Raw genomic sequence first — 16,028 nt, forward strand, 5'->3', positions numbered from 1 at the left:
CATCCACATCTTTCCTATAATACGGCGACTAGAACTGGACACAGTATTCCAAGTGCGGTCTAACCAAAGCTTTATAGAGCTGCAACAAGATCTCACGACTCTTAAACTCAATCCCCCTGTTAATGAAAGCCAAAACACCATATGCTTTCTTAACAACCCTGTCCACTTGGGTGGCCATTTTAAGGGATCTATGTATCTGCACACCAAGATCCCTCTGTTCCTCCACACTGCCAAGAATCGTATCCTTAATCCTGTACTCAGCTTTCAAATTCGACCTTCCAAAATGCATCACCTCGCATTTATCCAGGTTGAACTCCATCTGCCACCTCTCAGCCCATCTCTGCATCCTGTCAATGTCCCGCTGCAGCCTACAACAGCCCTCTATACTGTCAATGACACCTCCGATCTTTGTGTCGTCTGCAAACTTGCTGACCCATCCTTCAATCCCCTCATCCAAGTCATTAATAAAAATTACAAACAGTAGAGGCCCAAGGACAGAGCCCTGTGGAACCCCACTCACCACTGACTTCCAGGCAGAATATTTTCCTTCTACTACCACTCGCTGTCTTCTGTTGGCCAGCCAATTCTGTATCCAAGCAGCTAAGTTCCCCTGTATCCCATTCCTCCTGACCTTCTGAATGAGCCTACCATGGGGAACCTTATCAAATGCCTTACTGAAGTCCATATACACCACATCCACAGCTCGACCCTCATCAACTTTTCTAGTCACATCCTCAAAAAACTCAATAAGGTTTGTGAGGCATGACCTACCCCTCACAAAGCCGTGTTGACTGTATTTGATCAAGCCATGCTCCTCCAGATGGTCATAAATCCTATCCCTCAGAATCCTTTCTAACACCTTGCAGACGACAGACGTGAGACTTACTGGTCTGATGTTTGGATTGATCCCATCAAATAAGCTATGAACCCATTGACCACTACACGATTTTGATCAGTGTCTCAATCTGAAATTTGGGCTTCATTACAATTTTCCTGTCAGTTTTCCATTGAATTGCAGTGTGGAAAGGTTTTGGATGGTTTCTTGGGGAACAGACGGTTGGCAAGATAATCTGCTTCATTTCCAGGAGGAGAGGGGGTGATTGAGAGGGGAGAGGGAAAGCAAAGGAGCAACATGCATCTCAATAAATCCTAGTCACAGGGAAACCATTACAAAAAAAATCAGACAAATTGATTTTCAACTTAATTCTAATTATCTTCATTGTTACATGTACTCAAATGAGTGCAGTGAAAAGTTTGTAAGCTGCCGCTTACAGCGCCATCTAAGGTATCAAGGTACCTATATACAGATTCTTAAGCCCAAATTCTGAGGGTAAAACAACATTTAGAAAAATAACGACATTTAAAAGTCCAGCGTTGCAGATCAGGGGAATAAATCAGCATAATAAAGAAATCAGAAGTTGAGAACAATAGTCCCTCCAACTCATTCCACACTGGCACCTAGCCTCCAATCTGCCTTGATTCCAGACTGCACCCGGCTGTACCTTGAGGCTCACAAGGCCAGAACACGGTTGTGGAATCACCTCCAAGCCAGAAGTCCACACGACAGCCACACAGGGCGAAGGACCACCAATGAAACAAAGGATATGGACAGACCAGGTGAACACCAGCTAAAAGTCCTACTTCATTGTAGTCTTGTGTATCAATTGCCCTCTAACCTGTTTTGTTCATGTGCTGTCTGTAATGAGTTGCTGAATCATTATAAAGGATGCCACTCTGAGAGGGGTGACAACCCCAGGCAGTGAAGGCTCTCAGGTGAAAGACTGTCTTCTGGGCAGATGTGGGCTTTATCCTGAGCTAAATTCCAAGTGTCTTTGGTGTAAGTTGTGATCCTGAGATTTGCTGCAGCTTTTAATTGAAATTGTATTCTCTACTGGGCCCACTGTCTGGTCCATCTACCTCTTTCCTGTTTAACTGCTGCTCACCTAACATCTACTGTTTCTCCCATGGATCTGTCTCACATATTATCCAAATCCATTTTAGATTTCATCAAACCAATTTGAATGACCTATCCTTGTTCTCTGTGCTTGGAATTGTTCCCTCAACTTATGTTCTTTTACAAATTGCTTCAATATCCATGATGTTCTTGATCGCTAAGGGAATCAAAGATAACAGGGAGAAGGCAGGAGCATGAGATTGAGAAACATATCAGCCATGATCAAATGGTTGAGCAGTCCCAATCGGCCAAATGGCCTAATTCTGCTCATCTATCTTACAGCCTTATAGTCTAATGTGATCAATTCTGAAGTCCATCCCCATCTCCAGTATCTACTGTTTGAACCACACCAACCAGATTTTATCAGTTCTCGGAGCTCCAAAAAATAGTGTTAATTTGGGATGTGAGTGTCACATGCAGGGCTAGGATTTGGTTCCCATTACTAATAAGCCATGAGAAGGAGAAATACCATGTTTCCTTAAAATGATCCAGCTCAACACAATGAGCTGAATGGCCCCTGAATGACCTCATATCAATGATTCTATTCTCCCCCTCCAACTCCACTCCACTCCCTCCTCACTCTACCCCCTCCTCTCCCTCTTCCAATTTCCGTTCCTCCCATTCTTCCTAAACCCTCACCGTTCTTGGCTGCCCGAATGTTCTACCCTCACATCTCCTCTTCCCTCTGTTTTCCCCTTGCACTCCTCATTCTTCATTCAAACACTCCCACTCAACATTTCCGCACCTGAGCCCTTCCTGCTCTTCCATTCCCCCGCCGTCCCCCACTCTTCCTAACCGCCACCAGTCCTTCCTCTTCCTAACCCCGACTTGTCCTTCCTCTTCCTACTCCTTCTCCCTACTCCCGCAATTTTGCTTCCCAATTGCACTTCCCACTCTTCCTTCTACCTCTGTTACCCAGTCTTCCTCCCGCTTCCCCTATCTACCCTCCACCTCTCTTCCCTTCTCTTCCCTTCCCCCTCACTCACACCTGACTTCCCCCGCTCTTCACAGCCCACCCCTCACCTCTCTGTCACCCCTCTCTTCAATTCATCCTTCCAATTTCCTTCCCCCTCAGCCTCCCTCCTCCACATCCTGCGCCATTCAGCCCCTCAACACCCCCCCCACCCTCATTCTTCCCTCCCTCCCTCTCACTGACGGTGTTATTTGATCTCTCCCCCAGCTCCAGCCTCTCTCACTCTGGACCCAAACACAGCGCATCCCCGGCTCATCCTGTCTGAGGACCGGACCAGTGTGAGACTCGGAGACAAACCACAGCCGCTCCCTGACTCCCCGGAGAGATTTGATCCCTGGCCCTGTGCCCTGGGATCAGAGGGATTCACATCAGGGAGGCATTACTGGGAGGTGGAGGTGGAGGAGAAGACCCGGTGGAGTTTGGGAGTGGCCCGGGAGTCTGTGGAGAGGAAAGGGGGGATCCACCCGCGGGAGGAGACTGGATTGTGGGGCTGTATCCGGGAGTTGGCTATTTGGCCGCCACCTCACTCTCAGAGACCCCTCCCCCTTCCCCTGAGTGTGAATCCCAGGAAGATCGGGGTTTTCCGGGACTATGAGGGCGGACAATAGGGACAACATGTCCAATCTCCACACTTTCAAATACAGGGACGGAATATTCCCGGGAAAACCTCCACCCCGCTGACAATCGGCGGGACGAAAGGGCACTGACAGATCCATCCCATAACTTCACCCGGTTCCCCCTGTCTCCTGCCAGCTGTAAACTGATGGGGTTCGGCCTCTGTCACAGGGAGAGAGAAACCAGGTTAACGTTCCGGAAATAAACCGTGTACCGGAACTGGGAACTTAAAGATCAGCAAGGAGCTCTGTAGGGCTGGGGGAAGAAGGAGGGAGAGAGAAAAACAACAACAAAAGGAGGCTCAATTGTAGAGCTGGACTTACTGGGTGGAATGAGCTGTGAGCTGCAGGAACCCGGGGACCTCCTGTCTGTCATGTTGCTCCACAGGCGGAAGGTGGCGCTACATGACGGTGTTGGCGATGAATCAGTCAGTGGTTCTCAGACTGGGCTCAGTGGTGTCTTCCCGGGGGACACCAAACCATTTCACTGCAGAGTCAGTGGTGTCTTTCCAGGGGGACACCAAACCATGTCACTGCAGGGTCAGTGGTGTCTTTCCAGGGGGACACCAAACCATGTCACTGCAGGGTCAGTGGTGTCTTTCCAGGGGGGCACCAAACCATTTCACTGCAGGGTCAGTGGTGTCTTTCCAGGGGGACACCAAACCATGTCACTGCAGGGTCAGTGGAGTCTATCGGTGGGGGAGCAGAATCTTATAATTTCTCCAGAGTACAAATGGGAAAATCATGGTGGTAGCGGGGAGAGAGAATAGGAAAAGTGCAACAAAAGTACCAATGTTGTATAAATGTCCAGGAGGTTGCATTTTCCTGCATGGTGAGCTGAGTGATCGCCTTTGACATCAAGGCTGCATTTGACCAAACGTAGCATCATTGAGCTCCTTGCAAATTTGGCATTGGGGGCAAACTTTCGGCTGGTTGGAAGAAATATGATTGTGTTTGTTGGATGTCAGTCATTTCAGCTCCGGGACATCTCTGAAGGGGTTCCTCACTGTGGTGTGCTGGGCCCAATCATTTTTAGCTGATTAAAAATGACTTGTCTCCATCATATGATCAGGAGTGAGGATGGTCGTTGACAGTGCACAATGTTCATTACTTGTGACTCCTCAGATACTAATGCAGTCCATGTTCAAATGAGACACAATCTGAACAATATCTAGGCTTGGGTTGCCATGTGTCAAGCAACATTTGCAACACACAAATGGCAGGCAATGATCACCTTCAATAGGAGACAGTATAGCCACTGTCCTTTGTCATTCAACGGCATTAATGGAATTTGTATTTGCAGATACATTCTATATAGTTCAAAAAGCCAGCAGTTTATGGGCAGTCAGTCAAAGTGGCATTTTATAAATTCCTAGTTGAGAAATAAAACCAGTCTGACTCCAAACTAAAACACAACAGATTCTAAACAAGACCTCACACCTAGCATGCATTGTCTGACCTAAAATGTCACCTTTTTTTAACTCTGATAAAATCTTTAATTCTCTCAGGGTAGTGACTTGAAAGGAATTTGGGGATTTACACAGACAAATTAATCAGTTAAAACCTTCCAACTGATTAAAGACTTGACAACATCTTAGGTATGTTTAATATATCCTCGTCAATAGTGTGACCCTATGATCTTTCATTTATAAATTCTGTGCCTGATATTAGCTCTGTCCCTGACACCTGAAGAAGGAGTGAGGTTCCAGAAGCTTGTGTTTTCAAATAAACATGTTGGACTGTAACCTGGTGTCGTGTGATTTCTGATCTTGTCCACCCGAGTCCAACACTGGCACCTCAACATCATGATTATTGTAGGAGTGTTTTTTCTGACCCAGGGCAAAGACTGAGGAGGCAGGCAGGATTCAGGCTAGTGGGAGATGTTTATTCAAGCAGAAACCAGTTTATGCAGGGCAAAAGCCAAAGGATCGTCCTCGAATCAGGATTTGAAATATAGATCAATGACTCACCCCTCTGCTTTTAGAAAGAAATACAGCAACTTATGTTTATTGACGGTTTTTAATACCAAATAAATTTGCCTTGAGAATTTTCAAATATTAAATGGGGTGAGACTGCAGGGAAGACTGATTTCACTGCTCAATTGGGCATGATGAGCAACAAATACATTAGTGAGGTTAGTGAGGCAATTAACATGTTTCTTCCTGTGACAAAAAAAAGCTATACAATTTATATTCAGCAGAATGTTGATGAAGTAACAGTTAACATTCATTTCTGGTTTAATGTTCTTGCTCATCTCTGTCCACATCAGTGAGAATGTCCCTTAAAAAACCAGCAATTGCTAAATTTAATTTCTAAAAAATTTATTAAATTTTTTTCACAGTACCTATTCAAATTTATTCTGTATTACATTTTACATCGGGGGAGGAGGTCAAAAAGTGTTGTTGTTTGTCACATATAGAGGGCAGATCTTCTATGAAACTGTCTCTGAGTCCACACTTGGTCTCACTTGTGTACATGAACCATATCGGGAGTAGCGGATACAGTAGACCAAGTTGACAGATGTGTAGATGAACCCCTGCCTGATATGAAAGTATTGTTTTGGGCCTTGAATGGAGATGAGGAGGAAAGTGTAGGGGCAAGTGCAGGGAAAGGCGCCAGGTGTGGTGGGGTTAGTAGGAAGTGTAGGGTGGACGAGGGAGTTATGAAGAGAGCCAGCCTCAACAAACAACACCTTCTGCTCACTAATCATTTTAACTTCCCCTCGCACTCCCTGGGCAATATGTCCATTCTAGGTCTCCTCCAGTGTCACAATGACACGACCCACAAACTGGAGGAGCAACACCTCATATTCCACCTCAGGAACATACAGTTCGATGGCCTAAACATCGAATTCACCAGTTTTAAAATCTCCCCACCACATCCAATGACCAACCCTCCCTCTCATCCTGCCTGATACCATCTGTCCATCTTCTCTCCCACCTATCCAGCCACCCAGCCCACTGACCAATCCCCATCACTCCCTACCTGCACTCACTTATCACCATCCCACCCACCTTCTCCAGCCCCACCCCTCCTCTCTCTATTTCCCAGCTCCCTTCCCCCTCCGGATTTCTGAAGAAGGGTCTCAATCCAAAACGTCAACTTTCCTGCTCCTCTAATGCTGCCTGGCCTGCTGTGTTCCTCCAGCTCGACACTGCGTTTTCTCCGGCTCTGGCATCTGCAGTACTTGCTATCTCTGATTCCTGATCCGTTCAGCCGAGGGTCTTTAGTAAACAAAATGAGGGCAATTACCCTAAACTGATATTTAAGAACACAAAAACATTGCTTTTAGGAGCAGGAGTAGACCTTCCAGCAGTTACTGCAATTCCGATCTTTTGCTTGATCACAATTTTTTGCAAAAATCTGCATAGCCCTGGCTTTTGTTTGCGTTTCGATAATTCATTGATGACGAACAAACTCAATGGTGGAGCTCATTTGGGGAGAGAATTGCAGAGCTTCACCACCCCTGAGTGAAGAAATTCCTCCACATCTCAGTTCTATATATCCTTTGCCTTATTCTGAGACTGCATCTCCTATTTGCATAATACTTCAAGGGCAGGATTTCTGAATCTACACTGTCGATCCTTCTATAATTGATGAAGGGTCTAGGGCCGAAACGTCAGCTTTTGTGCTCCTGAGATGCTGCTTGGCCTGCTGTGTTCATCCAGCTCCACACTTTGTTATCTCGGATTCTCCAGCGTCGGCAGTTCCCGTTATCTTTGATCCTTCTTTATATTTTGTTTTCTAAAATGCTCGTCAGAAACCGAATCCGTTTAGAATTAAGTCCGAGAAGCTAAAAAAAACTAAACACGCTGTTTGTTTTATTTGCATATTGGTCCAAATGCTGCATCCTCATGACTCCAGTCCAATTATTATCTGAATGATTTAAAACCTTGAGAATGAAGTCAATGGTACCATTCGGCAACAAAATGTGAGGCTGGATGAACACAGCAGGCCAAGCAGCATCTCAGGAGCACAAAAGCTGACGTTTCGGGCCTAGACCCTTCATCAGAGAGGGGGATGGGGGGAGGGAACTGGAATAAATAGGGAGAGAGGGGGAGGCGGACCGAAGATGGAGAGTAAAGAAGATAGGTGGAGAGAGTATAGGTGGGGAGGTAGGGAGGGGATAGGTCAGTCCAGGGAAGACGGACAGGTCAAGGAGGTGGGATGAGGTTAGTAGGTAGCTGGGGGTGCGGCTTGGGGTGGGAGGAAGGGATGGGTGAGAGGAAGAAACGGTTAGGGAGGCAGAGACAGGTTGGACTGGTTTTGGGATGCAGTGGGTGGAAGGGAAGAGCTGGGCTGGTTGTGTGGTGCAGTGGGGGGAGGGGATGAACTGGGCTGGTTTAGGGATGCAGTGGGGGAAGGGGAGATTTTGAAACTGGTGAAGTCCACATTGATACCATATGGCTGCAGGGTTGCCAAGCGGAATATGAGTTGCTGTTCCTGCAACCTTCGGGTGGCATCATTGTGGCAGTGCAGGAGGCCCATGATGGACATGTCATCAAGAGAATGGGAGGGGGAGTGGAAATGGTTTGCGACTGGGAGGTGCAGTTGTTTGTTGCGAACCGAGCAGAGGTGTTCTGCAAAGCGGTCCCCAAGCCTCCGCTTGGTTTCCCCAATGTAGAGAAAGCCGCACCGGGTACAGTGGATGCAGTATACCACATTGGCAGATGTGCAGGTGAACCTCTGCTTAATGTGGAATGTCATCTTGGGGCCTGGGATGGGGGTGAGGGAGGAGGTGTGGGGACAAGTGTAGCATTTCCTGCGGTTGCAGGGGAAGGTGCCGGGTGTGGTGGGGTTGGAGGGCAGTGTGGAGCGAACAAGGGAGTCACGGAGAGAGTGGTCTCTCCGGAAAGCAGACAGGGGTGGGGATGGAAAAATGTCTTGGGTGGTGGGGTCGGATTGTAAATGGCGGAAGTGTCGGAGGATAATGCGTTGTATCCGGAGGTTGGTAGGGTGGTGTGTGAGAACGAGGGGTATCCTCTTGGGGCGGTTGTGGCGGGGGCGGGGTGTGAGGGATGTGTCGCGGGAAATGCGGGAGACGCGGTCAAGGGCGTTCTCAATCACCGTGGGGGGGAAGTTGCGGTCCTTAAAGAGCTTGGACATCTGGGATGTGCGGGAGTGGAATGTCTTATCGTGGGAGACTTCCTACAGACTAAGGGGGTGGCCATGGGCACCCGCATGGGCCCCAGCTATGCCTGCCTCTTTGTAGGTTACGTGGAACAGTCCATCTTCCGCACCTACACAGGCCCCAAACCCCACCTCTTCCTCCGGTACATTGATGACTGTATCGGCGCCGCCTCTTGCTCCCCAGAGGAGCTCGAACAGTTCATCCACTTCACCAACACCTTCCACCCCAACCTTCAGTTCACCTGGGCCATCTCCAGCACATCCCTCACCTTCCTGGACCTCTCAGTCTCCATCTCAGGCAACCAGCTTGTAACTGATGTCCATTTCAAGCCCACTGACTCCCACAGCTACCTAGAATACACCTCCTCCCACCCACCCTCCTGCAAAAATTCCATCCCCTATTCCCAATTCCTCCGCCTCCGCCGCATCTGCTCCCACGATAAGACATTCCACTCCCGCACATCCCAGATGTCCAAGCTCTTTAAGGACCGCAACTTCCCCCCCACGGTGATTGAGAACGCCCTTGACCGCGTCTCCCGCATTTCCCGCGACACATCCCTCACACCCCGCCCCCGCCACAACCGCCCCAAGAGGATCCCCCTCGTTCTCACACACCACCCTACCAACCTCCGGATACAACGCATTATCCTCCGACACTTCCGCCATTTACAATCCGACCCCACCACCCAAGACATTTTTCCATCCCCACCCCTGTTTGCTTTCCGGAGAGACCACTCTCTCCGTGACTCCCTTGTTCGCTCCACACTGCCCTCCAACCCCACCACACCCGGCACCTTCCCCTGCAACCGCAGGAAATGCTACACTTGTCCCCACACCTCCTCCCTCACCCCCATCCCAGGCCCCAAGATGACATTCCACATTAAGCAGAGGTTCACCTGCACATCTGCCAATGTGGTATACTGCATCCACTGTACCCGGTGCGGCTTTCTCTACATTGGGGAAACCAAGCGGAGGCTTGGGGACCGCTTTGCAGAACACCTCCGCTCAGTTCGCAACAAACAACTGCACCTCCCAGTCGCAAACCATTTCCACTCCCCCTCCCATTCTCTTGATGACATGTCCATCATGGGCCTCCTGCACTGCCACAATGATGCCACCCGAAGGTTGCAGGAACAGCAACTCATATTCCGCCTGGGAACCCTGCAGCCATATGGTATCAATGTGGACTTCACCAGTTTCAAAATCTCCCCTTCCCCCACTGCATCCCTAAACCAACCCAGTTCGTCCCCTCCCCCCACTGCACCACACAACCAGCCCAGCTCTTCCCCCCCACCCACTGCATCCCAAAACCAGTCCAACCTGTCTCTGCCTCTCTAACCGGTTCTTCCTCTCACCCATCCCTTCCTCCCACCCCAAGCCGCACCCCCAGCTACCTACTAACCTCATCCCACCTCCTTGACCTGTCCGTCTTCCCTGGACTGACCTATCCCCTCCCTACCTCCCCACCTATACTCTCTCCACCTATCTTCTTTACTCTCCATCTTCGGTCCGCCTCCCCCTCTCTCCCTATTTATTCCAGTTCCCTCTCCCCATCCCCCTCTCTGATGAAGGGTCCAGGCCCGAAACGTCAGCTTTTGTGCTCCTGAGATGCTGCTTGGCCCGCTGTGTTCATCCAGCCTCACATTTTGTTGTCTTGGAATCTCCAGCATCTGCAGTTCCCATTATCTCTGGTACCATTCGGCAGCCGGGCTTTCGAAGAGGGTGAGGGCGATTGTCCCGATGGACTGTCAATCAGAAAGAGATAGGCGGGATACTAGAGGACTATGTAGCCAATTGGTTGATCTGCTTGTCAATTAGATTTCATCTGCGGGGAACAATGGGGATGCGGAGACGAATCATTCAAAGTACCTATCAGTCTAAAGATGGGAGGCGGGATGTCAGCCAAGGGAAATATGATTGGTGAATATGCTGTCACTCGAGCGGGAGGCCGTGAAGCCATTCAGAGAATTCGGTGAGAGGATTGGCTATTCCGCTGTCACCGAAGGGGCAGATTTCCGTCGAAGTTAAAGCGGACTGGATGCTGGCCTGTCGCTTATATGACGTAGACGAAGGGGGGCGGTTACTAGAGATTCCAAAAGATGATTAGCAAACTGCCATTCGGTGAGTCACCGGAAGAAGTCTCTGTTGGTTGCCGGGGAACCAGCGAACGGATTGGGTTTCGGCTTGTCGTTCAGAGCAAGGGGGCGGGTTTCCGGGACCGGGCCGCAATTCGTTTCGGAGGTCGGGCAATGAGCCGGGGCCGGTGTGTGGAGAGGCCTAGCTGCTCCTTGTGGTGGTGATTTGGAGCCAGCCTCCTCCTGGCTTTATAGTCGAGGCAGTTTGTGTTTGAAAACTCTTAGTTCTCGTTGTTCGTTCGGTGGAAGCGGAGCTGTCATGGCAACGGATCTGGTGAACGAGCTGGAGAGTCGCTTCTTCCCTGAAAACCTGCTGAACAGTGAGGCCTGGGGTAAGGAGGGGGAGGGGGAGGGAGTGTTGGGGGAATCAGGACAGGGGGAGATAACAACAGGACGGGGCTTGGAGCGGGGAGCAGGACTGGAGCGGGGCAGGGGTAACAGGACAGGTGGGGAGGGGGCACAGGAGGTGGGCGGGTTCGAATCAGGACAGGACGGTGGGGAGGTAGAGAGATGGGATGGGATGGAAATGGGGGGGTAATCATGACAAAGAGAGGGGATCAGATGGGGAGGGGTGAGCGGGCAACAGGATGAGGGGTAACATGACAGGGGGAGACGGGGAGATGAGTAATGGGGGTGTGAGGAGAAGGTCAGTTATATCAGTGGTGATTGTGTTTTTGTGGTTTCTCCAATTCTTTTATTTTAGTAGCCTACTGGGCCTGTATCTGTCTGCTGATCAGTAACAATGATGCTACTGGTTCTTCACGATATTTTTAGTTTATCTGAACTGCTCAGTCTGGGGGTATCTGTCGTGGAAAAATGTTTGCGTGGATGTGCCAGTGCTTATAGGAGCCGTGGCTGTGTGTTCTAAGCACGGAATAGTCACAGCAGTGAGGAGTTTCAGTCAAAGATTGAATTTTAGAGGCGCAGGAAGGAATCTGTGCCAGCCTGTACTGTAGTATCACAGGCTTTGTCATAGATTTTTAACAAAAGGGAAACTCTTGAATGTTGGCTTTACAATTGTATTCTGCTGAGGCGAGGGAACCACTGTACTAGCTTTTAGTGCATGGATTGTATTCCAGAAAGTTCAGGAATTGATTAGATTGCTCTACCATATGGTCAATGCAGACGAGACAGGCTGAATGGTTGCTTGCATGATAGCATGGCATGACGTTAGTGTGTTCAGCACAACAGATCATTTGATTGCTAGTCCATGTTGTGTTTATGTTCCATTCAATCCGCCCTCCCATCTGCCCTCATCTAAATATGCCATCATGATTATCTATTCCTTTCTCCTGTCTAATTATTCTTTAAATACATCTCAACTATTTGCCTGGTTGTTTGTTAGTTCAGTTGTAGATGCTTGGTTTGTGATGCAGACTGATGCCAACAGCATGGGTTAAATTCCCATTCTGATTGAGGTCATCGTAAAGGTCCCTTCTCCACCTCACTCTACACCAGTGGCGTGGTGACCCTCAAGTGAAATTCACTTCCAGTCATCTCTTTCTTTCATTCCTTCCCTCTTTCTCAGTCACTCAGAAGAGAAGGTAAGCAGCCTGTGGTCTTCTGGAACTATTTGCCTCCACCACCTCCTGTGTTTGCAAGTTTCCCATTCTCACCACTCTGTGAATGAGAGAGTTTCCTGTGAATTCCTGATTGGATTTTTTAGTTACTCACAGAGATCATTAGTAGTCTTATTCTGTCCCACACAAGGAAATACTCTTTGCTCATACTCCAAAACTGTCTATAATTTTAAAATAACTCTTTTAGTTCACCCGGGCCCTTTTTCAAGAGAAAAGAGACACAGCTTGTCAAGTAAAAGCAAAATAGTGTGAATGCTGGAAATCAGAAATAGAAACAAAGCATATCTTGTTGGTAATGACCTGAAACCAACTAGAATGACCACATACATACTCTGACTCTGACAGCAAGACAGACATTAGGAGCTGTGCGGTGAGTACCTGGCCTCCTAACTCTTGAAACCCTGCTCAACATCTGTAGGGTGCTCAGGAAGAATGTGATGGGATACCCTCCACTTAAATGGATGACTGTAGGTCCAGGAGCACTCCAAGTTCAACACTGTGTCCAGAACAAAGCAGTCCGTTTGACTGGCAACTTATCCCCCATCTTCAATATTCAATTCCTCCACTTTTGACATGCAGTGGCAGCCTGGTATATTGTCATGTGGGGAGAGATGACCGCATGGTATTATCACCAGGCCATTAACCCAGGGACCTAGACTTGGACCCCATCATGGCAGATGGTTGAATTTGAATCCAGTAAAAATCTGGAATCAGGAGTCTAAAGACAACTAAGAAGCACTTGTTGATTGTCATAAAAAAGCCTATGTACCTATGTAATATACTGCAAGGGAGGAAACTGCCATTCTTACCTGGTCTGGCCTACATGTCACTCCAGATCTACAGCAATGTGGTTAACTTCTAACTGCCGTCTGGCCAATTAGGGGTGGACAGTTAATGCTGGCCTAGCTATTGAACCCCACTTCCCATGAAGAAAATTTTGCTACTTTGAACGTACTATGCAGCAACTCATCAAGGCTCCTTTGATAGCACCTTCCAAGCCTGCAGCCTGTATTACTTAGAAGAACAAGGAGAGCTGAAACATGGGGCACCAACAGCTGCAAACTTCTCCCTCAAGTTATCATGACTTGAAACTATACAGCCATCCCTTAATGTCGCTGTGTAAGATCCTCGAACTGCCACCCTAACGTACAGTCGTGCGCCCAATCTCTCACGGACTTCTGCAGTTCAAGAAGGCAACTCACCTCTGCCCTCTCAAGGACAATCAGGCATGGGGCAGCCATTGACACTGATGTTCCATGAACAAATGAGACCGTCTCAGGTGAGAGAAGCTCTATTAACATTTTAAGTTTTACATAAAACTTAAAAACTGAGGAAAAGTGGAAGTGTGGTGGATTTAAACTGTTTCAAAAGAGAAGAGAAAGTTCTGAGTGGTTTAAGATTGACAAAGATTAACTAACAAACATCACAGAACAACCACCAATCCCTTCCTGACATGTGTCTGCAAATTTCTGGTATTTGCATGTGTAAAACTTTGTTGCACCCTCTCCGAATCTTCAAAATCCTTTCTATAACTTGTGACCAGTCTAGATGCAGTACGCTTAAATCTAGCCCGATCAAAGTTCAATCCAAGATTGACACAACTTTTTGTTAGTTTTCAATTTTATTCTGCTTGAAATAAAGCCTAGTGCTTGGTTTTCTTTTGTTTTTACAGCCTTGCAAACCTGTGCTGCAACTTTTGTGCATTTTTAATCATCTTCCTGACTCCACATTCTTTGACCTTAAGTCTATTCTGGGACTTCATGTTGAAGGCCTTGGAAAAAATCCAAATGAGTTCCATCTGTTGTATTGCCACCCCTCTGCCGTTACCTCAACAAAATTCGATGATTGTGAAGCGGAATATCAAGATGTCTGTTTCTGTTCTGCCCCTCAGTAGGCCTTGTTTATTTTTCTTGCTAGTGATGTTCAGCTCACTGCTCTAGAGTACCCAAGATATATCCTGTTCTCCTTGAATATGGGATTACATTAGCAACACTAGCTTGTCCTCTGGTGCTAGTTGTTATGAGTAGAAATGCTTTTGCTGTTTTTCCCCAGGATTCTTTTGAAATATGCAAAGGCAATATATCAGGGGTTTATCCTCTACTTTTGTTCAACTTCTTCAATGTTTCCTTTTTATTTTAAATGTTCTTTCTATTTCTGTATATTCAGTGACTTATTTACTAGTCTAGCTCCCTAGAAAATACCAGATCAAAATAACACGTGTGGGATCTTCAGCTGTTTTGGGATTGAGCTGCTTGCTATTGTATGGTATGCCTTAGTTTAAATTAGTTTCCGAGCAAAGAAAATCCACTAACAGTTTGGGTAAGGGCCAAAAATGATGGAATCAGTAACAACAGGAACTGATGGTTTATAACGAATTTCTTGCTTATGCACACTCTGGCTTTTTTTCTCTAAAAAGTGTTGTATCATATCCTGTGTATGTTAATCTCAGCCACAGAGAAGAAGAGGGTTTGCATTTAAATAATCCTCTGTGACCAGTTATGTAAATTTGAAATGTTGGCTCCATTGTCAGGGCAATGGCACTCTGAGTTGCCTATTCAGAGATGGTAAAGATGTGAAAGATTGAATGGCCTCCTCTGTAGTTGTGTAATGTAGGAAAATGCTGTAACCAGTCTGTGTGCAACAAGATTCTTCAACAGTGATGGGATGACGATCAGCAGGTCTTGTGTTCTACTTTTAGAGAGAAGTTGATTTGAACATCAGGGAGAATTTCCATGCTCCTACGATCATCATGTAGGACATTTAGATTCACCTGAGAGGACAGGTGACTTACCATTTAATTTGAAGGTCCATGCCTCTGGAAATGCAACACATGCTCTGGACTGCTTTTAAGTGTGGACCTGCATTACTGAGCATGATTTCTGAGTGAAATTTGAGCACCAACCCTCTGACAAGTTAAGAGAAAGCCAAACTCATAATCAATAAAAAATAGTCATATCTCATATGAGATTCCCAGAGTTAGTTTTATCCAGAGGATAGTTAAATGTTGAGTTTGCTCATATCCAATGGTTGAGGTGAGTAGCAGTGATTATATTTAACAGGAAGTTGGATGAGTTTGAAAGAAATCAAAGGATGAGATGACAGTAGGTGAACACAGTGTGGAGAATTTGGGGGCAAGTGGCCTTTTTTTGCATTGCAGACCAACAATGATGCTATCTGAAATCATTGACTAGCTTAGTCAAAAAATGTAAGGAAAACTTTTTGATGTATTTTGATTAAAGTCAAACCTTATGCTCCTTCCATAGCCAGTATGTATATTTTCTTCAGTGGTCAATTCTCCTCCTATGTGGGACACCATCAAAAGTTACCTGTAAATCTAAATACACCTTATCTACTGGTTCTCCTTTGTTTATACCAGAAGTAACATGCTCAAAGAAAATCTCCTGAGCTTATCTGATGTGATTTCCCATTCATGAATCCACATTCACTCCAATCTTGAAGATAGAAGAAAAATACCTAATTAGTTTCTCTGCCATTCCCTGTTTTACATTATAAATTCTCCAGTCCTCACCTTTAACAGCCCACATTTGTCCTTTGCTTATCTTTTCTCTTTACATGTCAATTGAAGCTCTTGCAGATCATCTTTACGAGCCTCACTCGGTTGCATTCATATTCTTGTCTTCC

General features: G+C 47.1%; 1 protein-coding gene across 1 annotated transcript in view; it reads left to right on the forward strand.

Moving 5' to 3' along the window:
* Positions 1 to 10,880: 10,880 nt before the first annotated feature.
* The window catches only part of atf6b (activating transcription factor 6 beta), a 105,567-nt gene continuing 100,419 nt past the window's right edge, over positions 10,881 to 16,028 (forward strand). The window contains exon 1 of the mRNA XM_059639376.1: positions 10,881 to 11,138. Within this exon, the coding sequence (XP_059495359.1) occupies positions 11,066 to 11,138 (73 nt within the window). The 5' untranslated portion in view covers positions 10,881 to 11,065. The remainder of the gene's footprint in view (positions 11,139 to 16,028) is intronic.

Source organism: Stegostoma tigrinum, chromosome 34 (genome assembly GCF_030684315.1).
Source record: "Stegostoma tigrinum isolate sSteTig4 chromosome 34, sSteTig4.hap1, whole genome shotgun sequence".
Taxonomy (NCBI): domain Eukaryota; kingdom Metazoa; phylum Chordata; class Chondrichthyes; order Orectolobiformes; family Stegostomatidae; genus Stegostoma; species Stegostoma tigrinum.